Source organism: Rhinichthys klamathensis, unplaced genomic scaffold (genome assembly GCF_029890125.1).
Source record: "Rhinichthys klamathensis goyatoka isolate OS25496 unplaced genomic scaffold, OSU_Roscu_1.1 h1tg000003l_1, whole genome shotgun sequence".
Taxonomy (NCBI): Eukaryota; Metazoa; Chordata; class Actinopteri; order Cypriniformes; family Leuciscidae; genus Rhinichthys; species Rhinichthys klamathensis.
Window position 1 is genome coordinate 6263392 of NW_026606556.1, and position 25397 is coordinate 6288788.

The 25397-nt window shown below is 41.3% G+C and overlaps 2 protein-coding genes across 3 annotated transcripts in view; one reads left to right on the forward strand and one right to left on the reverse strand.

Moving 5' to 3' along the window:
• The window catches only part of ubr2 (ubiquitin protein ligase E3 component n-recognin 2), a 52420-nt gene extending 42568 nt beyond the window's left edge, over positions 1–9852 (forward strand). For both annotated transcript variants that reach the window (XM_056250276.1, XM_056250268.1), the window contains exons 33-47: positions 1059–1150; positions 1237–1315; positions 1406–1554; positions 2455–2510; positions 2657–2753; positions 2851–2918; positions 3692–3827; positions 3943–4039; positions 5528–5658; positions 5750–5858; positions 5958–6014; positions 6101–6178; positions 6285–6455; positions 8287–8388; positions 8473–9852. In XM_056250276.1, coding sequence (XP_056106251.1) covers positions 1059–1150; positions 1237–1315; positions 1406–1554; positions 2455–2510; positions 2657–2753; positions 2851–2918; positions 3692–3827; positions 3943–4039; positions 5528–5658; positions 5750–5858; positions 5958–6014; positions 6101–6178; positions 6285–6455; positions 8287–8388; positions 8473–8614 — 1564 coding nt within the window. In that variant the 3' untranslated portion in view covers positions 8615–9852. The remainder of the gene's footprint in view (positions 1–1058; positions 1151–1236; positions 1316–1405; positions 1555–2454; positions 2511–2656; positions 2754–2850; positions 2919–3691; positions 3828–3942; positions 4040–5527; positions 5659–5749; positions 5859–5957; positions 6015–6100; positions 6179–6284; positions 6456–8286; positions 8389–8472) is intronic.
• Positions 9853–17527: 7675 nt separating this feature from the next.
• Positions 17528–22507, reverse strand: prph2b (peripherin 2b (retinal degeneration, slow)). The gene is made up of 3 exons (XM_056250287.1): positions 21531–22507; positions 20365–20611; positions 17528–18510 (listed from the first exon to the last, which is right to left on the reverse strand). Exons 1-3 carry the CDS (start codon positions 22109–22111, stop codon positions 18310–18312), a joined length of 1029 nt encoding a protein of 342 aa, XP_056106262.1. The 5' UTR covers positions 22112–22507; the 3' UTR covers positions 17528–18309.
• Between the last annotated feature and the right edge of the window lie 2890 nt (positions 22508–25397).

Consider the following 25397-nt stretch of genomic DNA (forward strand, 5'->3'; position numbering starts at 1 on the left):
TGACATGTTATAACAAGAATATCTACGGCAAGAGCTCTTTTCAGTCGCTGCTTTCTTTTCCTCATGATGATTTTTATTTTTTCCTTTGCAATCCGCTGTAAAAGTATGAAAAAGGACAACATATACGGCACATTTGTGGTCTGTTCTCCCGAATTTAATTTACGATATCCCATTAATAATTCACTGGAATGCACGAAGAATCTCTCGTTATTCTCCTCAAATCCTCACGTCTCTTTCCAGGTTTGTTTTCACACGTAAATGCAATTTATAATCTGTCAAAATGACGGAAATCACTGTGATATAGTGTCACGTAATTTGATTAAGGCTTGTTATACAATATATTTGCCTACTACAGTGATATTTAACCAAAGACTCGCGCTTTCGGGGCTATTTTTGGTCTGTTGAAAGTACCTTGTTGATTCTTTTAAACTTTTAAATTTCATTTTAATGTTCGATGGTTGAAGGGTGAGTCGATTAATGTCTCATTGTGACACTTTTTTAACGTATTGCGTTCATAGAGCGAGCCTTTCACTGATTGTGCACAGCTTAACGGAAGTTACACCCATAATTTGCGCAAAGCATCATGGGGCGCAGGAATAAGGTGGATAAGATTTTAATAATAAAATAGATGTCAAAAACTGAAGCTTGAGTCTTAGATCTTTTAAATGAAGTATAGTTTGTCGAGGTAATTACAATCGTTAACATTAAAACTTTGAACTAATATAAACAAAGAATCCTTCAATTCTCCGTCGTCCTCGTGAAGCTGAAGAGGTGCGGTCACATTAACCGTTGTTTGGCGAATGTTCAAAAATCCAGGCAATCAGGAATTTTGCATGAGCGTGAAAGATTTTCTCAACCGGTTCTAGTTAATTCGGATTTGCTGCGTTGACCAACAAAAAGCTTCTTGGTTTTAAAATTGACTTCTGTGCGAGATATGCTTCATACATCGTCACAATATTGGCAACATTTTTCTAATATGACATGCATGATTTCTGTCCTTTTCCATCTCTCTCTCTGTCTTCGTCAGATGGGTTTGATTGAGTGTTTGTTTGTTTCAGCTCTGAACAGCCTGACCTGAGCCAGTGGCTGAACATCACCTCTCAGCAGATGAAAGCCCTGCTCTCTGCTCACAGGAAGAGCAAGGCCAACAGTGAGTATCACCAATCCTCAAAACGGCCCGCTGTTCATTGAGTCAGTGGCTTAACAGGCAACCAAATGATCAATGTGTGTCTGCAGGTGCTGAAGGTGTTGATGATACAGATGGTGTTAATAGCGATCCTCCGCCTGATGGCTTCAAACTGGACCACACTCCAAAGTAAAAGCACATTAAACTACCAGTCACCCATAATTCACTTATACAAGCTCAAAAGACACAACACTAATAAAGCATGTTTCTATCTGTCAGCAACCCATACTCGAGCACCATAAAGGAGATGTTGACCACGTTTGGGACAGCCACATATAAAGTGGGTCTTAAAGTGCACCCAAATGAGCAGGACCCCCGCGTGCCAATCATGTGCTGGGGCAGCTGTGCCTACACCATTCAGTCCATAGGTCAGTCAGTGTGTGTGTGTGTGTGTATGTATATATATATATATTTTTTTTTTTATGTAGCATTTTAGTACTTTACAAGTGAACCATCTTTTATTTACACATCATTTTATTTTTTATTGAAATTATTTTTTAAAAGATCGTCCATAATCAAAATTCAAAACAAAAAAAATGCCATTTGCATTCTGATCTATTTTGACCCAGGCATCGACTGAGGCTTTACACATGCAGACTGTTTTCTACGAGTTAGGTTTTTCTCAAAAATCATGTTGTAAAATGTGCTATGGTAAAATACTAAGTAAGGCATTATGCTAAACTTATATATCCCATATCTCATACTTTTGAGACTGAATTTTGTTGAGAAGTACACATGCATATTGATGAGAAATTGCAGCATGAAAATGATCTTTTTCATTTGCAGGTTTCTGCAAGTAAAATGAATATTTAGTTTGAAAACAGTTCAGAGTAATATTGAGATTGTTTTGTTATTGTTATAAAGTGAATATAATGTAGTTTTCATAAATGTTGGCTGTTTTTGAGCAGTCATGATTTGTAATTTCAAAGAAATTTAAGTCCATTGATTTCAGTGTTAATACTTTTAATTTTCAAATGACATGTTCTTATAAATTTCATAACATGATATTTATTAAAATAAAATTAATGAAAATTAGTGTTTTGCTACAGTTTTTCAAAGAATTTAGCAATTTTTTATCCATAAAAAGTGTAAAAGTAGCAACATGGTAGCATTTAAAACTGAGAAATATTTGTGCATTCACTCATTAAGTTGCTGATTAAATTCCACCGGACCCAGGAATGCAAAAAAAAAAAAAAAATGTATGGTGATGTTACGAGCATTATGAAGGCTAAAAGTAAATTAGATTGTGTCATTTGTTTCCCACACAGAGAGATTGCTGGTTGATGAAGAAAAGCCTTTGTTTGGAAGTTTACCATGCAGACAGGTGATCAAACACATTTGAATAATTATGCAAGCTTGATATTTGAACGTGTAATGAATATGTTAATAGTTTGTCCTATCCGAGTGGACTCTTAAATCTTTACTCTTGAGTTTGAGTTCTTTGATAACCCAAATGTGTTGTGCATGCAGGACGACTGTTTGAGTTCTCTGACCCGGTTTGGCTCCGCCTGCTGGACAGCCTCCTCTCATAGCACTGTACAGAATCACTTTATCAGGCTCTTAGCAGGTAACAAATTAGTGTTACAGTCTAACCACAGTCAAATATAATGAGAAGTGAGTGACAACCCCTAACTGCATTCATTTGAACATCTGTGCATCTTCAGCCCTTGTTCCTGATCCTCGGGTGGAGAATACGCCATGCATTCTGGATATAGACATGTTCCACTTGCTGGTAGGTAAACGACCAGTTTTGCTCCTACATCTGCTATTCACATAAGCGTCAGACTGCACAGTGCCCTAACCTTATACATTCTCTATTAATTTAATAACTCAAGTTGATGAATTTGTAGCATTTTACCACATATCCTGTTCACACCTCTAAACAATAAAAATACAGTTTTTTTACAGCAAAAACGGTCTGTGTAAAGTAGGGCTGGGGTAAACAATTATAAATTAAACGATTAATCGGGCGATTATTTTATCGATTAGTCGACTAATCTAATGACTAATTGGACAATTAATATAACGATTATTTTTCTGTTGCTCGATTAATAAAAACCATAAAGTATCTCAATAAAAAATCCCTTAATAAACACTTCATATAACAACAGTAATATTTCATTAAACAACAGTTTTGCACAGCAAAAAAATCTTCTGCTTTACACAAAATAAAATACAATTATTTTACTGTTATACCAAATGAAAGGCCCTTAAGAGAGTCAGTAGTCATAGTTACTCCCGCCGTTTACCCGCGGTTCATTGAATTTCTTCACTTTGACATTCAGAGCACTGGGCAGAAATCACATCACGTCAACACCGACACCGAGTGACACGACGTGTGTGTGGCGAGCTGTACCCCCGGGAACGGTGCAAAACAAAATTTGGAAACAAAATTGTAATTTCGACGTCATCGACGCGCCGCTACAGGCCTAGTGTAAAGGTTCCTACTCGTACTGAGTCAGTAGTTTCAGATTGACCTTTGACCCCAGGTTGTGTGTGTGACAGGTGAGCTTGGTGTTGTCCTATCCAGCGGTTCACTGTCTGGATTCCTCAGGGCTTAGCGAGGACACTGCACAACTGCACTTCTTGCACCTAGTCACTGTTGCTCACATAGTCCAGATCCTCCTGACCTCCGTACCAGGTGAGAACCTCACCTTTCCCCTTCACAAGCAGCAACCTGACCAGAGAGACTGCATAGATGATTTTGAGTGTTTTGGGATGGATATTCATGTTTGCGGACTCCTGTGTGCCATCAGAGGAGATGCGGATGGAGCAGGAGAGTGGAGGAGCGGAGAGGGAGGAAGAGGAGCGAGTGTGTATGCTCTACAACACTCTCAGGACACACCTGAGCAGGTGAAAGCACACACACACCATTAAACCTGCCAATTGACTTGGTTTTATATCATAAAGAAATTTGTCTAAATGGTCTCTGGTAATCATATCGTTCAAAATTCTCACTGTTTGGTTTGGATCACTGTTCTGGGGTCATCGTTTTGGTTCAGTTCGGTAAATAGATCTAAAGTGACCGAAAAGACATTATTCCAAAAGCACTTTATATTCATAATATAATCCTGAAAAACAAAAATGCATCATGGTTTTTCCACCAGCACAACATTTCTCAGCAATAACGAGAATAATTTCCAATAGTCAGAGTAAGGACTTGATCGCAGTGAGATGTTTACATGACACAAGCAAACCTTTTCACTCCATTTACATGCAATTTTCATTATTCTGGTTATTCTCGAAGAATTGTGGGATTTTTTACCAGCATTATTCACATACCCCAATGAACAGCACAGATGATGAACTCGCGTACAGTATGTGTGTTACTGGCCAAGCTCTTTCACAGATTTGTTCACTGGTTCTTTGGTTCCTCTGTCTGGATTCTTCATTGTCTTTGTTACGTGCTTAAAATGTCTCCATTTAAATTTTTTGACCATCAATATACTGCATTATATTCATGTTGTGCAACAGCAGAGACAATTTATATAGAGACATGCCACTTCCTCAATCCTCAATACAACTATATAGGGAAAACCGGTAACGCCAAAGATGGCGGTCGTATGCACATGCCCCGCCCCTCCCGCTGGAAAGCCAATCGTCTGCTTTGAACAGTCAAGCCGGGAAACATGTAAGCCTATCGTCTGGTTCCACTGACGCATGCGCACAGTTGAGGTTTGCGACAGCCGAGACGAGAACCCTTGCGCATGCGTAGTAAACGTATAACCTGTGGGGAAAAAGACCTTTTAAACCTTATTTTGGGGCAAAGTCATCAAACTTTTTCAGCGATTTTTATCATATTTTACTGCTGTTTCTATACATGCAGTTTTTATGTCCCGGTGACCAGTGAAAGTGCAGTTCTGACTCTCTGCCCATTCATTTAGATAGGAGCCTGGTCTTGTTAGTCCGAAATAGCTGCCCGGAGGCGTTGCCAAGATGGCGGCCGAGTGGCATGACTTGCCTAAAAGGACTTTGGCAACAGTCAACATGAACTCGGTTTCTTCAACACCCCAAAAATCCACGTGCACACTTTAATCAGAGTGGAATAGATGCGATTAAAGTGTTCACGTGCCTGTTTATTGCGATTTAAATTCAGCATACGCCATGTTTTACTACTCTAATGGTTGTTACGAAATGAGCTAAATGCGAAATTTGTGAACGTCAGGTAAAGTTTCATCGCAATATTGCTTAAATCAAATTATAATCGCTTTATGAGGGTGCATGTAAATGTAGGTAGTCACTGTCTGAGATTGTTGATTGCAAAATGAAGTATGAAGGTCAGTTTTTTTCACCCTACTAGCTTTGCACGACCCTAATATGAAAGCTGTGTGTGTGTTTCAGTGGCTTGCGTGAGGTGAGCTCAGGCTGGCATCTGTGGCACTGTGTGAAAGCTGGAATGCTGCCTTATCTCAGGGCAACCGCTCTGTTCTTCCACTATCTTAATGGAGCTCCAGCACCACCTGAGATACACGGTGAATGACTCGCACGGCGTTTGACATTACACACAGATACTGCTTTTACTCGCTGCCCTGGTGCCATTTCTAATGATGACTGTGTTTTCAGCTCTAGGTGTGGGTGAATGGGAGGCTCTGTGTGGATACCTGTGTCTGCCCTCCAACCTGTTACAGCTCTACTACAACAATCAGGAGCTCATGGAAACTCTCCTGCAGGGGTAACTGTCAATATCTAGATGAACACCTCTGAAAACTGTGGCATGTTGTCCAGATGTGTGCTGTGTCTTGGTGTGATAACAGTTAGTTGTGCTCTGCAGATGGTGCTCTCACCCAGGTGTGCTGCAGGGTCTTCAGAGCAGCGTGGCTCTCATCAGGTGTGTCCTGCATCTCAACACTTAAAAGTTCACTGCCGTTGACATTTAAGTGCTCACCTGTTTCATTCTTCCGTATCCTGCTCTAGGTTTCCCAGAGAGTCGAATCATCTCATAGAGCTGCCGTGCGACTACAGTGCTCTGATTAACCAGGCCTCCAGCTTCACGTGAGTCACGTGTCTTATAAATCAAAGGCGATTGATATCTAAGAGCTGCCGGTTCTCTACGGAGTCATGCAGAAATTGATCTTCTGTTGATCCTGGCGGCGTCTAGGTGTCCTAAATCTGGAGGGGATAAGTCTCGCGCTCCTACTCTGTGTCTGGTGTGTGGGACCATGCTGTGCTCTCAGAGTTACTGCTGTCAGACCGAGCTGGAAGGAGAGGACGTGGGCGCGTGCACCGCACACACTTTCGCCTGCGGAGCCGGTGTCGGCATCTTCCTCAGGTTTGTGCAAGGATGTCGATTAAAACCTGTCAATATAATGGGCAAATTATTTAATGAATAAGATGGTTATTATTTGATAAACCTTTTGCTTCGGGATCCTGAGGTTTATTTTGCAATATTAACTGACTGAATGTGCATTTATTATTATTATTATGATGTGAGAAGTAGGGGTGTCCATGGTTAACCGATTAACCGTTAAAAATTGCGTAACCGAGTGAAACATTTTGCTCGGTTAAGTGGCGTCAATGGCGTGCATTGAATTTAGTTGAAATAGATTTTACATTTGTAATGTCCACAAGAAGTAGTCATGACCAGTTTTCTAATATGAAGAGGGCAAAGAAAAGCACAGCGTGGGAGCACTTTAAAATCGAGAATGACGGGGCAAAATGCAAGTGTTGCAATGCAGTGCTTAGATATACTTCAAGTACAACCTCGTTGTTGTACCATCTCAACAGCCAACACCCGGGCATCATTATGGTGTGTTCACACCGAACGCGAATAGAGCGTCTAATACGCGTCTAGTTAGACGCTTGAACGTTCGCTCGAGTTCAAATTTTTCAACCTGCGCGGAAGACATTCGCGGCAAACGCGTCGCCCAATTCGCGTCATTCGCAACGCCCGGCGCGAATGATGCGTCTATTCGCGTCTTTGCATTGACTTTGTATGTAATCTACTCGCGCAAATAATTAAATTCACGTTCGGTGTGAACACACCATAACTGCTCTGTCTTTACCACTGCATTTTATTTCTATAAATCAATTTCGTTTCAAATGTGGTCCAACCAGTTATTAAAGGTGTTAAAAATGAACTACCCCTTTCTCGTGTGTCTGTATCTCGGGGTTGCGGCGCGACACTATGGTTAACCGAGTATTAACCGCTAAGGGCCTCGGTTAACGGTTAATGAAAAACTTGAAAACGTGCAGCCCTAGTGAGAAGAGACCGCACAGAGTGCTAGGAGTCACATGACTTGCATAGTGTAGGGAATTAGTTGCCTTAAGGCTGGAATACACTACAGGACTTTTAAAATCGGAGCAGATTTTAAAACACTGCGCCATTCACTTGTCGACTTTGTAATTGGTTACAGAGAAAAACTGGGCATCATACACTAAACTATTGAGGATCACACACTAGAAGACTTTAAAGGGATAGTTCATCCAAAAAATAAAACTACCCCATGATTTAACTCGCCCTCAAGCCATTCTAGGTGTATATGACATACTACTTTTAGAAGAGTACAATCAGTTATGTTAAAAAATGTCCTGGCTTTTCCAAGCTTTATAATAGCAGTGAATGCACTTATAAAGAAGAGGAAACTCCAACACACACAGTACCAGCTGTTCATCCATTTTGATTTCCGCCTTTGTTTGGATGGCCGTTTCTATTGGCCGCGCGGGTAATCGTCACAGAGCACGGGGCGAAAGTTGAATTATTTTGAACTTTGACCGCGGCGTGCGCAAGCCATTGAAATAAATGGGTTTCATAGCGCATCGCATTCTGCATCGTTGACGAACGCAGAAGCGCAGAGGATAGAGCAAAACAAAACACCAGTCACGAATTAGAAGTCTAAAACAATTTTTTTTAAAGAGAAATGTTGGAGGATTTCGATATCAGAGAAGAGAAGCAGTCGTGGGCGGGGCTTGTCAATAGACAATACAATAGACACAATGGCTTGTTTTGAGACACTGTTATGGATTTATGTAGATTTTATTAAAAGGAGTTGGGTGGATTTTGGCCATTCATGCCCATGATCAGATCACTTTAACTCTCAAACTTGTGGCTTTTTGCGTTGTATTTGTCAGCAGGGTCTAATTTGTATATGTTTGTGTGTCAGGGTGCGGGAAAGTCAGGTCCTGTTCCTGGCTGGCAAAACTAAGGGCTGTTTTTATGCTCCCCCATACCTGGACGACTATGGGGAAACAGACCAAGGGCTAAGGTACATCTCCGCTTCTGATGTTTCACACGTATGGTTATTTTGAACAGTTGTGTGAGATCAAGTGTTGTGTTTTGTCTCTCTTAGACGGGGAAACCCATTACACTTGTGCCAAGAGCGCTACAGAAAGATCCAGAAGCTGTGGCGCCAGCACAGCATCACAGAGGAGATCGGCCACGCCCAGGAGGCCAATCAGACTCTGGTGGGCATCGACTGGCAGCACCTGTGAAGTCACATGACGTGTTCTCACACTTGCGCCCACCCTTAACGCACAGGGCTAGAGGTTGCCAAGGCGTCACCAAGGCCTCTTGCTCTTCCTCCACCCCTTTCTGACAGTGGATGAATGCATGACTTTTTTTCTTTTCTTTTTTGTGGGGGGGAGGGGGTTTTTGCTCCTTTTTTCTTTTAAATATGATATAAATACATATTTAAAGAGACACATAGCCAAGGTATTGAACCTTAACAGTAAGGGTTCCTTCGCAACACAGATATTCTTCATAGGAATGCTATTTAATTTCTTCTCCAAGTAATATTAAATTATTTTCCAGGTATTTTGGTTACATATATAGGTTTCCCAAGACAGTTCTCTTATCGCTTGGGAATTGAATGGTGGTGCTGCCCTTCAAGTAAGCACAAATGTCCCTCAACGCCCATGCAGGGATAGCGCCACCTGTAGGACATAGAGCATCTTCTCTGCCCCGTCATCTCAAATGCTGCAATACATTTGTTAAGGCCACCTAATTAATGTGCTCAGCGATGTTCATCCAATACAAGCCAACGCCAGGAAGACCCAGGAGCACATGAGTATGTCCTTTGAATGCCTGCTTTCTGTCTGTCTGGGTTGCGTATGTTTGCGTGAGTGAGGTTTTTTACGTACAGGTGTTTAGTTGGTATGTTTCTAATATGATGGATTTCTAAGGTGGTCCGTTTTTACAAGACTGTTTGTTTCTGTTTCTTTCGTGAAGCGTGTTATTTATGTGTTTCTCGCGGGTGTTTGTTGTATTCGACCTCGATCTATGGAATCATGCAATTCCACTCTGAAACATGATTTTGACATGTGTGTGTTGTTGTGATTTCGGACATTTTCTTTCTTGACGCTGCTGCACCATTTTTCAGCAGTAATGGATGCATATCCTTAATTCAGTTTCAACTTTGGTCTCCTTTAGACTTTGTTCATTCTTTAGTGGCCTTGGCCTGAGGATTTAGTCCAAATCGAAAGTTTTATTTGTCAGCGATGCAGACGCACATTAAAACACACGATGCTTCTTTCAGATACAAGTTTTCATGCCTCGCGCAATTCAGATGAAACGCCTGGTTCTAATGCGGTGAGCATATTTCCTGAGACACTTCCAGTGGCTGCAGCAGTGTATTACATCACAAACTGACTTGTTAATATTGTGAATTCTTGTATAAATGGGTACATTGTACTATATTGTAAAACATTAATGAAATAAAGAAAAAAAGCTCTGTGTTGTGTGTTGAAGTGATCCTTAAAATGCATTGATGAATGAGCTGATGCGCGATCAATGTAAGGGTTTTGTATGTGTGTGTTGTAAAGCTCTTGTTCTGTATATTCCAGCGCAGGTACAGTGTTAGCTTAGTTAGCCTGGCTCCACCCTCCTACGTACTCCCGCTCAATTTTCCTTTTCCTTCAATACTATGTCTGGGATTGTGGTGTATTCTTTGGTTTTCTCCGGTCAATTTTTTACCGGTCCAATCAGCGAACAGAGGGAGTGGCTAAGAACGATGACGTTGACGTCGTGCGCTAGTTTGAGTCGTCATACGTCGCGACCAAACGTCAACAATTGGTTATGGCAGATCCAGAGTGACTCGGGGCAGATCCAATAGTTTTAAACTTCAACAGAGTACCCACCTACAACGCTTGTCAATGGAGCGAGGCTACAAGTCTGGTGGGACCAGGCTAAGGCTTATGGCGCTTTTCCACTGCTTAGTACGGCACGGTTCGGTACGGCACGCTTTGGCGCTTTTCCACTGCACGGTACGGCTCGGCTCGGTACGGCTCACTTGTGGCGCTTTTCCACTGCATGGTACGGCACAGTACGGCTCGCTTTAAATGGTACCACCTCTGTCGAGGTTCCAAGCGTACCGTACCGATACTAAAATGTGACGTGAACACACTGCAGATCACTGATTGGTCAGACAGAATCGTCACTACCAGCGTCATTGTATTTGTGAGACATCAAACCCGCTAGATTTAAATAGCCAGTAACAGCCACCGCTGTTCTACACAAAGAACCGGCAAAAGTAATGATTATGAATATGTAAAATATTGCAAGGAGATATTTTAATTGTTTATTAATAAACAAGTGTTTTCTTTGTCGGCTAAGATGAAGTTGACGATGCTGACTCGCGATCTTCAGTAGCCTAGTGAACCCACCGGAGAGAAATGCACATTTCATAAGGATTACATAAGCAGAGAGCAGTCTGTAGTCTTTCTGTTTTCTTTCGTTTTGAATTGTTCTGTTTAAAAGTAGACATGTGAGGCAAGTAGGCTACCTTATATGCTGAGTTTCGGTTCATTTATGAGACCAGCTCCAGTTCACACGCCGGCGCCTCCGTTTCCTATCTATCGTCTGCTATATTTGACTACTTATTTATTAAATCCAGGCAATTGGTTAATGAAACATTGATTAAAATTAAGATACAATTAATCCAAAACGAAATCCAGGTTAAAAGAAAGGTTTTGTGCTTTCTGTTGGATGTCTAAGTGAAAGTTTTAAAGCATCTTTTAGTGCCGCTTTCAGAGCGCTCACGTCCGTAACATTGTTTTTTCCTCATAAATGCGAACACGAAAAATAAAATAAAATGAATATTTTATGTAGCCTACTGTGGAGACTGAGAGCCAACCCTTCTTCATCCGGTGGGTATTTGGTTTGCGCAGTGTAATTCACATAATCACTAAAAAATATTTTGCCTCCAAGTTTTTTTTTTTTTTAAGCAATCAAATCCGAGGGCACTGCTATAATACCACCCACTTTGAAGCGGTACTAACTGCAGTGGAAAACCAAACCGAGCTAAAGCGAACCGAGCCGTGCCGTGCTGAGCCGAGCGGTACCACGCAGTGGAAAAGCCAAGCGAGCTGAACCGTACCAGCAGTGGAAAAGCGCCATTAGTGGCCTGAGTGTGTGACCCATTTTACTGGTTACAGCTCTTCTCAGTAGTGCTCTAGTTCTGTCCAAATCTCTTGTTTATCCAGGAACACTGCAATAAAGAGGATTAGATCCAGAGTTCAAGCTCTTACTGCTTAGACTTAGTGTCTTATTAGTGCAGGTTTTGATGACCATCAATTTCATGGAATATTGCAGCATTTATTCCCTCAGTTTCAAAGACAAGCCTTAATGATAGTCCCAGATTAAAATGCATGTTTGAGTGGTTTAAACTGAAAGCAACTTGCACTGGTATATCTTAAAATATGTCAGTGTCTTTGTTTTGACTGAAGATGTAAACCAGTAATGTTTTCTAAGGCACACTTATAAACGCTACTCAAATATCCTAATTGAACTAAGGCCATTATAAATGAATTATCTGTGCACATCATTATATTTTGATCCACCCTCAATCAAGTCCCGTCCAATTTTTTTTTCTTACATCAAAATAGGGAACCACTGACTTCAAAGTCGGATGAATTCTGATTTGCTGTCAATGTTTTTATCCTTCATCAACTGGAAAAATCTTTCTGAAAGTGATTCCAAATACATCATTCCTTTATTATCATTCAGCTGTGGTATTGACTCGAATAATTATGGTGCATTCAATGATACGTTCAAGTCATCTCGTACAGATCGTATTTACGAGTTGAACGTACATGAACGCCACCACAATGTCATAAATACGAGTGGGAAGACAGATAAGGAAGACCTAATATCCAATACAAAATATCCAATACAAAGGTTTAATAACCACAGATCCAACAGAAAGGCAAACGGATAGCAACACACACTGAACATAGACAATACCAGACACAACTGAAACTGAACAGAACATATATAAAGGTGTTAATGATGGTGACTGATGAGTGCACAGCTGAATGTGATTAGTGTCCGTGACAATAAATGAGACAACGAAGGCAGATGATGACAAAACATAACGAGTCCAAACTAACGTGAATAGGATGCCCCCTCGCGCCATGAAGGGATGCACAGACAGGCAGATGAAGGTTCTGGGGGTGGACGGACAACAAAGTCCAGGGTGGTGATGGTGGACTGAGCCAAGCGGTGACCTTGAGCAGGGGCTGATGGATTTTCATCCAGGCCACAGCCAGGGGAGTGTCGCATGGTGGCGTTGACGGAGGGAGGAGCCATGGAGGAATGCTGGTGAGGGCCGCCATCGGGATGACCGGAGACAATGACGGCATGGATGGAGCCCACCGTGCAGCAGATGAGCCGAGGTGGTGGAGAGATGGTGAAGATTGTGGCGGCTGCGACAGAGCCGGAGCAACGAACTCCCGAGAGCAAGTGGAGGTCGAGTTGCAACGACCGAGGGCGGAGGTGGAGCCTGAGGTAGGGCAAAGCAAGTCGCAGCCGAAGGGGCGGAGGACCAGAGAGCAGCGGACGGTCCGCAAGTCCGCATCTGAGGCGAAGTGATGTCTGACCTCGGTGGAGCTGACGTGCAGAGGGAGTCCGGCGAGGCCGATGGTCCACGCAGAGATCGAGGGTGGAAGGAGCACAGGTGCGGGAGCCAGGGCGACAGGTCGAGGCAGAGAATAGCGCACAGAGGCTGCAGGCGGAGCCTCAGGCTCCTCATGCCCAGGAGAAGATGACTCCCGACAGGTCCGAGGTGGTACCACGCTACTGAGAGGCAGAGGTGGTGCCGAGGGACTGAAGGCTGATAGAGATGACTGGGTGGCACAGATGGCTGGAGACTGCGGGAGAGACTGAAGTCCAATGCAGAAACCAAAAAAAAAAATAGTGTGTTCAGGATAGTTTGGAGAGGTGGTGGGAGAGGGAGGCTGGGCAGGGCTAACAAGACAGGTAGAGGACTGTCAAGTTTGGCCAATATAACAGGGGCTAGACAAATCTCCTCTCCAAACTCCAAATCAAAAGGTGTTCTTGCCAGAAACACACTCTCAGTAGCGGGCGGGCGGGTGGGTGGGTGGGCGGGGCTCACATCTGAACCCTCGACGTCCACCAGTACTCCCTTGGCGATGGATGGCTCGGCCGCCTCACACACCTGGTCAGGCACGCGCTGCTCGGACTCTGTGGCAATGTGGTCCTTGGTCGTTCTTGTGGGCGTGGGCTCATTCATCGCACTACCTGCGGTGGGCTCAGGTCGTCGATCCTCGCCATCTGGGTGGTTCTGGCTGGGCACTGGATGGGGAGTGGGACTAGCGGTATCCTCGACTGTGAACGCTGATCGGCAGTATGCCAGTACCCTCTCAACATATGTCGCGAAGCTCCCTCAAGGAACCTCCCCCGATAACTTATTATAACAGTTATTCGGGGAGGTTCCTTGAGGGAGCTTCGCGACATATGTGGAGTGGGTAGACAGTTATCCGGGAAGGTGATCTAAGGGGCGAGATCCAGAAATTTTGTTTTTCAACATGAGTTGAACTGCTGGAAAGTCCATGGTGCAAGTCCAAATGCATTCAACTTGTTTGGCCCGGTATTCTGTCACGGGTGGTTGCTGGCAGGCAGATGAGGAATATCCAATACGAAGGTTTATTAACAACAGAAAGGCAAACGGATAGCAACACACATTTAACATAGACAATACCGGACACTGTTGTTCTTGTTCTTCTTCGCTCACTCCTTAGGAGTATTACCGCCACCTACTGTACAGCCTACATGGGTGATGCATCTGTATTCCTTTTATTTTATATACATTCTGGACACTGAACTGAAACAGAACATACAGGTGTTAATGATGGTGACTGATGAGTGCACAGCTGAATGTGATTAGTGTCCGTGACAACAAATGAGTGAGAAGGCAGATGATGACAAAACATAACGAGTCCAAACTAACGTGAATGTGACGAACGCACCACAACTCCTCCTTATGACGTCAGGAGCGTTCAAGTAACTTTCGTCGGAGCAAGATGGCGGTGTACCTTCTCTTAATTAACTATAGGCCTACAAGGTTTTTCAATCCTACTTCTAAAAAATGATATGAAACAAGAATGTGCATCAGGTGTGTTTTGCTTTTTAATGTGTTTTATTAACTTGTGAAGCCATGTCAATTTTATCGTATATATGCTATGATATTTTGTGTCGGGAATTTTGTTATAAATAAAAAAAGCCTGACAATGTCGACAGCTAAATACATAATATTATTCGACCACGTTTCTCACTGATACTCCCCCAACTCGTAAAAATTAAGGCTTAAAGAAAATCCCGAGCTTCTCACTTCTCACATATGGGAATCATCGTAAATACGAATTTCCTAGGAAAATATTGGACATAATTCATGAACCAAGTCGTATAACCACTGGGAAGGAGTTCCCGAGATGGGTGTGCCATAAACTTTAAACATAGCGGAGGGGAGAACGATTGCTGAGAACGTTTTTTCCCCACAACAGAGCTACACATCGTCGATTTTTTTCTTGTCGTTAAAGCGTATACGAATGGTAATTTGAAGCATATTTGATCTTTTATTCACAGTGAAAATAGCCTGTATTTGACCGAAATTTCTGAATTGTCAGCAAACTAGATAACGCAGTGAATGTTTAATCATGGGACGCTAAATATCATTTTGGCTTTAATAAGTTTTCCCCAGATATTAGGCAAGAATAACCTTGTGTCCTCCGTTCCTGTTCTTTCCGACAACAAAGTTGAATGCGACGAGCTTGTAATCACGACTTAAAGTGGTAAGTAGGACATTTCCGATAGCATGAACTTCCCTGACTACACAACGTGAAGTCAGAAAATAAAACGCAATTAAGCTGCAGCCAAAGGTAGCTACATTTCATGTATGCAGGTCTAAAGCCTAAAACCTTAACTTAATAATAGCATTTCTTTTCTGCCTACTTGACAATTGCGTTTGTGTGCCACGTGTGTTTGCGTGTGTGAGACGCACTGTCCCGTCCGGAGCTTCACCTGAGAAGGTAAGCTGCTCCAGAAAGCTGATTAACGGCTTTTATCCAGCCATCGCTGTTTATGGACTTCAGGCCGGAGAAAATACCAGATGACACATATTCTGTTTAGCGCTCTACCTGTATGTTAGAATTGTTTCACCCTTCTTAATCTCCATTTTACTTAGCTTAATATGAAATTGTTATTAACTTAATTGGTATTAAATTAATATTAACTTTAATACATTTTTAATTACATTTAAGCCCATTACTGCTGGATGGATGGATGGATGGATTGATTTGTATTGAGTATTTGTATCTCAGTGCAAAAAAATAAAGTCCAAGTGCAAAAACAGGTATAGGCCTATATAGCTACTCATTATAAATAAAATAAACACTTTATTTTAAGGTCCAATTCTCACTATTAAGTTGCTTATATGCGTACTAGTATATTTTCTAACTGTCTATTAGTAGCTACTTATAAAGCACATATTAATGCCTTTTTCTGCATGACCTTATTCTACATCCCTGAATCCTACCCAATACCATACCTTACTAACTAGCCTATTAATAAGCAGATATTAGGCGTTTATTGAGGCAAACGGCGTAGTTAATAGTGAACGTGTCCCCCATACTAAAGTGTTACCACAAAATGAAATGATGCCTTTTGATTGGGATATTGATTATGGCACGTTCTTGATATGTTTCGTTACATTCACCTATATATCTATTCTAGAGCAGTGTTAATTAAACTGTTTCATTGTGGACCACATCAACAGTGAAAGTGAGGAAGCTAAGAGGTAAAGAGATACATTAAATACAAGTTAATTTATGCCGTTTTGGTGCTTTTGTCAATTATAATGACTTTTTAGCCTGTCAACTGACTACAGGTCTATTGATTAGGAAAATTTTGGCATACATTTTTAAGATAGGCTAATATATGTAAAGAGGTAATTGAAAAGCAGTCTCAGTAGTGTGACATAATCAGAAACCGTTTTTAAACCGTACACTTTCCTTTATACATATTTATATATTTTAATCTAAAATATTGATGTTGAAGAAAAATTCACGTCCATGTTTTTTTGCTTAAAGGTATTCTGAGGATGTGTGTTCAGGCAGCTGTTCTGAGTCCCATTTAGAGAAATCCATTTCCTTCTCTTCATCCAATCAGGTAAAGCTGTGTCCCGCTGGGATTCAACTGTCCAAACATCTCTTACCTGTGACCAGCTCTACAGCCACTTACTTCACCCCACATCCACCCCTCATAAGCCATGTTTCCATCCACTTGTCAATCGAATTATCTGAAGTTCGGTAAAAAAAAAAACCTCATGCGAATAAAGCTGGTGAAAGTGTGTTTCCATCAAACGGCTTTCCATCAAATGACGTCACATGCTGTTTTGCGATCAAATTGGTAGCTATATCGAATTAATTTGAGACATGTTAAGGTGTTTCCATTCATTTTCTCACCGAATTGCACAACATTCAAGCCAACATTTGCGAACAAAGTTTTACTAGGCAAAATGGATCGCACCATAATAACGTTTCCATCCGCGTTTATCGCATAAGCCGTTTATCGATAAAGATAAAATCCGATGAGACCGATCGTATTTCATTCGAGTTGATATTCATGAAATTCAATCGAATTTTACTGTTTCCATGAGGCATTTTTCATTCGATATCACTTAATGTGGATAAAAACGTGTGGATGGAAACATAGCTATATTTAAGTCTTTTAAGTATATTAAAGTCTAAAGTTAAACAGAAGCAAAGAGTCACATCTGTTCAGAGGTAGGTGTGCATTAGGAACAAGCTGTAGTATATAGGCTACACTGCATTTTGCAACAACAAAATACCACAGAATAATGCTGAGTCTCATTAAATATCTTTATCTCACAAATGGAGTTACCTACATGATCCACAAAAACTGGCGTTACTGCAAAGTCAAGATCAAATGTACAGAAAGGTATATGTGACAATGAAAAATTCACAGAAATGATATGAATAAAAATACAACTGATTGGGTTGTCTGACTTAACAAAGCACACACAATCACCTAGAATCTTTTACATTTGGTACTCTTGACAACTTCTGTAACTGTCCCACAGCTGTGCGCTCTCAAATGGTGCAAGTTGAGGCAGAAAGACTGTTTTCACATCTCTTCAACTAGTGAGTCAGATATTTAACCCGAGAACTACACACATTAATGGCGGACGTGAGTTTCCCCATTGTTACAGAGTTCTCTCCAGTAGATCACCATCAAAATGCTTTTGAAGATTGTCAGACAACCTAAGGCCTGTTAAAGGCAGCGTTGTGTAGAAAGCAAGGTGTGCCACTGTTTCCATCCCTTTAAGTTCTGGGAGGTGACGGAACGCTTTTTCCTCAGCTGCCGGATAAAAGCTGCCATGTGACCCCTTCAAGACAGGTCATTTCTGATTTCATAGCACGCAATGGCTTTAGGATGAAACATATATTATAGGGTGAAATATATGCTATTGCATGTGTGAGGCTGTTGGGTTAAACATCCGCTCAACCAATAAATAAACTGGAAACATAAGGGTCAAACTTGATGCTACTACAAATGAACATGGAGAGTGAGGCTTGTTTGGTTGGAAAATCAGAAATGGTTAGATGGTAATATCAGGAGATGTACGGATATATTTAATTTTTAAAATATTAGAAAATTCATTTATATCTCATTTTTATTTACATTGTAGTGTGTACATTCACATTTCAGTTGGAATCTCATTAAATTGTCGGTGTATTGATCTTTTTTCTGTATGCATATACACCTATATTTTTAAGAGAGAACATTTAAAGCAAGCTTTCATGCGTTCCTTCTCCCAAAAGTGCGAGTGGCTACGGACATGACGGGGCAGGAGGGGCCGTGGCTCTCAGCTTTATGTGGGAGCTGCTTCTGCATCTTCCTCCTGTACCTGGTTGCCTTTACACAGGGACTTGATCTTCGTCATGATGCCGGAAAGTGTCTCCTTTACACTCTTTTCCAGCAGCCATCCCTCGCTTTCGCTCTCAGGATTCTCTGGGTCTGCCAGGGTTTCCAGTGAAGTAGTGAGGTACTGCAAACCGACGGTCACCACAGCCTGCGACAAAATTTCAGGTTAATAAATCTCTAGAAAGTTCAAGCTCAAAGCAGCATCATTGTTGTGTGCTTCTTATGTTTTGATCCACTTGAGCTCTACTTTTCCAGGAAATATCCAGGTTGGCATCAAGATTCTAGGACTTAAGCCTGTGGTTCAGGCTAAGGTTAACCCTCTTGAACACATTTTTTTTTACATTTGGTGTCACGTCACATTACACAATCACGAAAATTGAAGAATGAACTGTTGTGTAGTCATTAAGAACATAATCAGACCAAAAGAAGTTTGTTTAGAGTTTTTGGGAGTTCGAAACAGCTTGCCAAAGCGAACATTTCGGAAAAATTTGCTCAGACTGGTAAACGCCTTCGAACTACCAATGGTCTGTGACGATTATGTAAAGCGATACTGTTTTTTTATCTTTATGTTTAATACTTTAAAGCTGCTTGTTTTTTAGCAATCTATTGTATGAAGTGCTATAAATAAATGTGATGTGACTGGAGAGCCGGATTGTAGAGCTTGTGCAAACATGTCTACATCTCTATGAACAGATGCTTTCTTAACTGCTGTTTTCTCATCGCTGTTATTTTTGTTGTGTGTTCATTTTGTTATTGAGAGGAAAGCACACAGCAAAGCACACACCACATATTTGGGATATTGTCGGGATGTTCATATTTGGGATGTTCGCTAACAGTATACCACTGGTCATGTATTTCAAATTTCTTTTAACCACTAGGCGAAGAACTTGTGTACTAATATATATCGGGTCCTTAACAGTTCATATTGAAGGTTTGCTGTTCCCATCTACTAAATTGTGTATGCATTACTGTATAGTATTTTGTAGTAGTAATCAGTCCCTCCAGAAAAACGCGATTATGCGATCGCATGATTTAGTGCATAATCAGCCAAAGTCCGCATTTTTTCAAATACGCCGCATTTTCGCCGCATAAATTGCCGATTTTCGTGTAAAATACGCGGGGCTTGCATGATTTCATAATCCTCGCATTTTCGTTGCAAAAAAGTCACATATATCTTAGCAGAAGGTTGAAAAATGTGGCGTTTGTTTCACACGAGAGCAGCCGTTTCCCCCTGTTGCCATGGGAACATTATGAAGTGACGTAATTACGCGATGTGAACATCATCTAAAAGTTGTATAACAGGAGCACACATTATTTTTTTATATTTTCTTTATTCATTTTTACAGAAGTTGTAGCATATTCCTTTTGTAAAGCTACAGAACTTGTTTGACTCATCAATGTTTTGTACGTTTGATGTGTTTATTAAGGTCTGAAATAAAACAAGATGAGAACTTAAATATTCCAGCACTTTCTGTGATGTATATGCTTGCTTATCATAGGAAGTAATAAGAAATGACTCTTTACATTAAGGTAGTAGCCTAGTGAGAACCGGGTGTTGGGGGAATCACTTTTTTTTTCTTTTTTTTCATCAAAGCGCAGTTTTTGCAAGTTCCCGCAATTTTACAAAAAACTCCGCTTTTTTCTGGAAGGAATGAGTAATGTAGACAAGTCCTGTAAGAAGAAAATATGAATATGTGAATATGTGAATATGTGAATAGTTCATGTTATTTGTCAACTTTCCCACATGTTAAATGTTTATCAGTTATACCTTGTCATGTCATCAACACAAAGTGTTAATTAAATCAATTAAGCAGTTAATTAATCTGATTCTTCCAGACCTATTTATATTACTCTATACGCACCAACTGACCTTATAATCTAGCAGCTCTTAAGAATCTAGCAACACACTCTTTACCCACCAAGAGTGTAATCTAGAGACTAAATCAAAGACCACGAGTTAGCTGTGTTCAACTTAAGATTCCAGTTTGTCTCCCATACCCACCTCCAAAACAATGAACAGCAGCACAAAAGCACCAATACTGTTCATCATGCCTCCATAGTAGGACACCAGGGCTTCACGGCAACCTCTGGTCCAGATGTTTAGGTCCTCAGTGTGGTGGTCATAGCTGTAGTGAGCGGAGTTGTTGGACAGGTGATGCTGGATGCAGGGCCGAGGGGAGCCAGGGTTGCAGCAGCTGAAGGGAACGCTTTCCATCAAGTATTTGCCTTCCACGTTGCTCTGGACACGGCTAAGAAATTCCCCCCAAAAAAGATTGAGAACTCTCTGTCATTAATTGGTTCATTATTCTTGGGTGTGGCATTTAAGATTTCAGGAGTGACAGGCTTAGAAATATATCTCAACAAAGTCGTATCTTTACATTAACTTTGAGATTACTGGACAAAGATGAGAACTCCAATCTGATTATAAAAACAACACCACTTTTTAAATTAGATTTGTGAACCTCCTTGGGATCATTTATCACCTAAACGGTGATCGCCCCTTGGGAGGCCAACATTGGGGGCAGACTCCATGGGAGGTAATAGATTGTACAATGTTATTATTGGTGTGGAGAGTAAGCTTTAAAGGACTTTGGAATGGGATCCTGACAGATTATCCAATCCATGGATCCATTTGCCCCCTTTACTCATTTCCTTTTTATAAAACCCACCAGCCAATAATCTACTTAGGAATCTCTCAAAACAAACCCCTTAAATTTGATTCCTCTTGCATTCAACATTACAGGTTTCAGGGGGTCTGCTTTGAGAGGTCTCCGCTAGAACTTTTGTGTTATCTTTTATCTTGGTTATTGTGTAAATTATTGCACAATAGAGCGCCTTCTTGGTTGCGCTTCCTGAAGAGGAGAATAATATATACATCAGCTGATCTCTATCCGCTTAGCTGCCTTAAACAAGAAACAACTTCCCCAAATCCCACTGAACATCAGCCTTGATAACTATATCCTAATACTTGGACATATATGTTTAATGCCTGTACCTTTTGAATGTGTCTATATCTGTTAACTTGATATACATCTCGTAATCATAATGAATCATTGAAAAAAAGATACATCTCAAGAAGTTGCATAACAATTATCCAGAATCTCTTCCACTTAGATCCCTCGCCACCTCTTATCTACGTTTTCACTGAAAAAAAATATCACTACTCACTCTTTAACATCCTCATTGCTGAAGTCCAGGTAGCGATTGCTAATCCACTGGATCTCGAACCAATCCTTGTAGTTGTTGTTGCCGCAGCAACGGAACTCAATTTGGGTCATATCCAGCGTTCTCTTCATGAAGCATCGTCCTGGCGTGTCTGTGTCTTTGTAGTACTTCATTCCATTCTTCAGGCCTTCAGCCAGGGCGAAGTGCAGAGAGATCTGCATCAAGAAACACAGCAGAGCCGTGACAAAGAGGGCGATGCAGAAAACCACACATCCACACATGTAGATCTTCAATAGAGGTTTCCACTTGGTGAACTTGACTGTGTCAAGGGAGTCATGGCACACTTTGCCCCCAAAAGCATTGACACCACAGGCCACAAGTCCCACCAGAATGAGCAGGTTGGGGACGAAATGACTCTCATCGTTATCCATAATCTCGCTTCTCTTGCGCAGCTCGATCTTGAAGAAGATCCCCATGCTGAAGATGATGATTCCAACCATGACAGAGAGCCAGTACAGGAGCCACAGTCCTTGGGCAAGCTTGACCCGTTTGGCCAAGTCAAATTTCATAAGCATCAAAGCCATTTTGTTTTTGGTGTCTAATGAGTCACAAGGATATATTCACAGGGGTTATTCTTCAATATGATTGCCTGTTATTGTAAGATTTGATGTGTTTTCTGATCCTTGTTGAAATTCTTGAAGACCTTGAACCGAAACGTTGTAGTCCAGAAGCTTAGTTTAGTAATCCGTCATCAAGTATGGCTGCAGAACGTGCTGTAGCAAGGATTCCCCTCTTCATACCCATTCTGACCATCCACAATTTAAGAGAGTCCATAATGTTGACAACCAGAGGCCTCTTCCTCTGGAATTTCTCATAAATCCACCCAAATGGACCTGCTGGGGGGCAACGTGGCTTTTGCTGATGGTTCCCTTCCCTGCAAAAGGGGGTGGCCGGCTGAGGAGCTGTATGATTGTAGGATCCAGTTCCTCTACGTCATCCTAAAGCCCACTAATCAGCACTGATCCCATTTGCAGATGAGCCGAGGACTAATCCTTTATCTTACTCTGTAATTGGTTAGTTACTTTAGCATCAGTTTCCTTTTTTACCTGCTGGTATTGCTGGGCTGTGGCGTATCTTTGGATAGTCTTCAGACCAAAGCATTCTTGTCTGATAGGCCTTTTGTTTGTACCTTATATGGCCACTCAGACCTCTGATTTGTTAGGATAACACGCTCAAATGTACCGCTGGGTGGTTTGTATTTTCCAGCTCATGTGTCAATAACAAATATTTTTACTTACCGGTATTCAAGTCACCTCTTGTTAAAAATGTATTTCCCAGGGTACATTATACAACCTAAATCACATTAATAGTGCAAAGGAAAACAAAAACAACATTACAAAAAGTTAATATATTGCTGAGTCTTCATCATAGTTGTGAAATGTTCAAACATTGTTGAGTGAAGCACCGGTAGTTCATACATTTTCTTAATATTTAATTTATAAAAATAATTGAAAGACTTTTTGGGGGCACATTTTTCTGTGCATGATACTTCTGCTAAGTGTAACCTAACCAAATGCACAGATCTCTTTAGCTCAGCGATTGGCTTCCATCTATGATATAATGATAGACCCCAGACAGGCCAGGTAAACGTGACCGATGTGTTTATCCTATTGTCTAACTCCACAAGAAGTTGGACAGGTCTCCTAAGATTACTATCACCCAGACATGTAATTGAACCATCCTTGTCCCCGGTCAATCCTCCCATAGCAACTTCAAAGTTATGGACAGCTTTCCTTCTTCCTTTAGAGGTGATTTTTACATGATGAAAGGAGATAAAGCCACGTTTTTAATCTCATTATCTAGTTGGCTAATTTTTGTTCCTCAACAAATCATGGGGAGATCCAGTCATACAACCCGTCAAGACAGATTTTGCTGCTAAGTCAAGCCAATGTACTTTGTCAAAGAGCCATTAGCTCATTTGACAGTTACCATGAAGAGCAAATCAACTTTCTGTGTTCACTACTAAACCTATTTGCAGCAATCACAAGCTCTTATAATTAGTAGTGAACTTGAAGTCCTTTGCCACTTTGGTTAAGCCTAATCAAATTTCTAAACATTGAAGATTAGGACTTTTGGTGGATTGACCCCAAGTCTTTTGTAGGGTCTCTTGCAAGAGCACTTGACCTGTCTTTGGGCTAAGAGCTAATTGGTTGAGTTGTAGGGTTGCCTTGGAGACATGTCTATATGACAACCCAATCGGGCATCACCCCTGTAATTAGCGTGTGTTGGTCACATGTGACAAGATTACAGGGACTGATAGGATTTCTGTGACTTACTGTCAGATCCATTTAGAAGGACACGTAGGCACTGGATGAATTGCACGCAATGCTTCTACCCCAGAAAATGAGAAGATTGAGAAGCTTGTTACATTGAGGCTCAAGTGTGCATATTTGTTGGTGTGGAGGGAACTCTTGGTTGGCCGTTGTTATTGAGGGGCATTCTGAGCTCAACATAATATTCGGTGTTTCTTTTTGTGATGATCTCTTGTATGTTCTTTCAAATTGTACATTGCTTTAATCTTGTTTCGATTCCAGACAGAGTAGTATATAGTTGTGATGACTTAAGCTGTTGTGTACTACTGTACTACTGCTGTACTACTACACTCCCTTTAAAGTGAACTCTGTGTGTAATGACACCTTTTGGCAAGCTGTGAGAATAGAGCACAACATCAACCACCCACTTTTTCAGTGGCCTTGGTTCTGGAAATATTTCTCCATTCATTGTTTGCATAGGGATTAAAGAAAAAAAAAAGTTCAATAAAGACTTGAAAGCCTTGAACCAACCAGCTCCAAGATGGACATTACAAAAATGGACTTGTTTTGAATATTTAACAAAAATTGAATTTTGCAATTCTTTATTGAAGTAGGCGGTCATGGCTGTGTTTTTATTTATTTATTCGCAATTTCCATAGTAACATTGAATTGTTCTTGGTAGAGTTGTCTTAAAGTACGCTCCCGTGTGTATCTGTGTAAGCGCACGATGAAGAGTTTCAAAAACGATATATTTTTTTCAATGCTATCTCACGACCAATTCGTACGAATTTGTACGAGTGATTAAAAGGTGGCTAATTCGTACGAATTCGTACGAATTAGGTAGGTTTAGGGGCGGGGTCAGGGGTAGGTCATTCGTACGAATTGGGCAACTTGTAAAATATGTACGATTTTAGCAAAAATCTTACTAATTCGTACGAGTGAGGTCGTACGAATTGTTACGAATTAGCCACCTCGTAAAATTCGTACGAATTGCCGTGAGATCGGGTTGATTTTTTTATGTGTTGATCATTGACATACACTCACCGGCCACTTTATTAGGTACACCTGTCCAACTGCTCGTTAACACTTAATTTCTAAGCAGCCAATCACATGGCGGCAACTCAGTGCATTTAGGCATGTAGACATGGTCAAGACAATCTCCTGCAGTTCAAACCGAGCATCAGTATGGGGAAGAAAGGTGATTTGAGTGACTTTGAACGTGGCATGATTGTTGGTGCCAGAAGGGCTGGTCTGAGTATTTCAGAAACTGCTAATCTACTGGGATTTTCACGCACAACCATCTCTAGGGTTCACAGAGAATGGTCCGAAAAAGAAAAAACATCCAGTGAGCGGCAGTTCTGTGGGCGGAAATGCCTTGTTGATGCCAGAGGTCAGAGGAGAATGGCCAGACTGGTTCGAGCTGATAGAAGGGCAACAGTGACTGAAATAACCACTCGTTACAACCGAGGTATGCAGCAAAGCATTTGTGAAGCCACAACACGCACAACCTTGAGGCGGATGGGCTACAACAGCAGAAGACTCCACCGGGTACCACTCA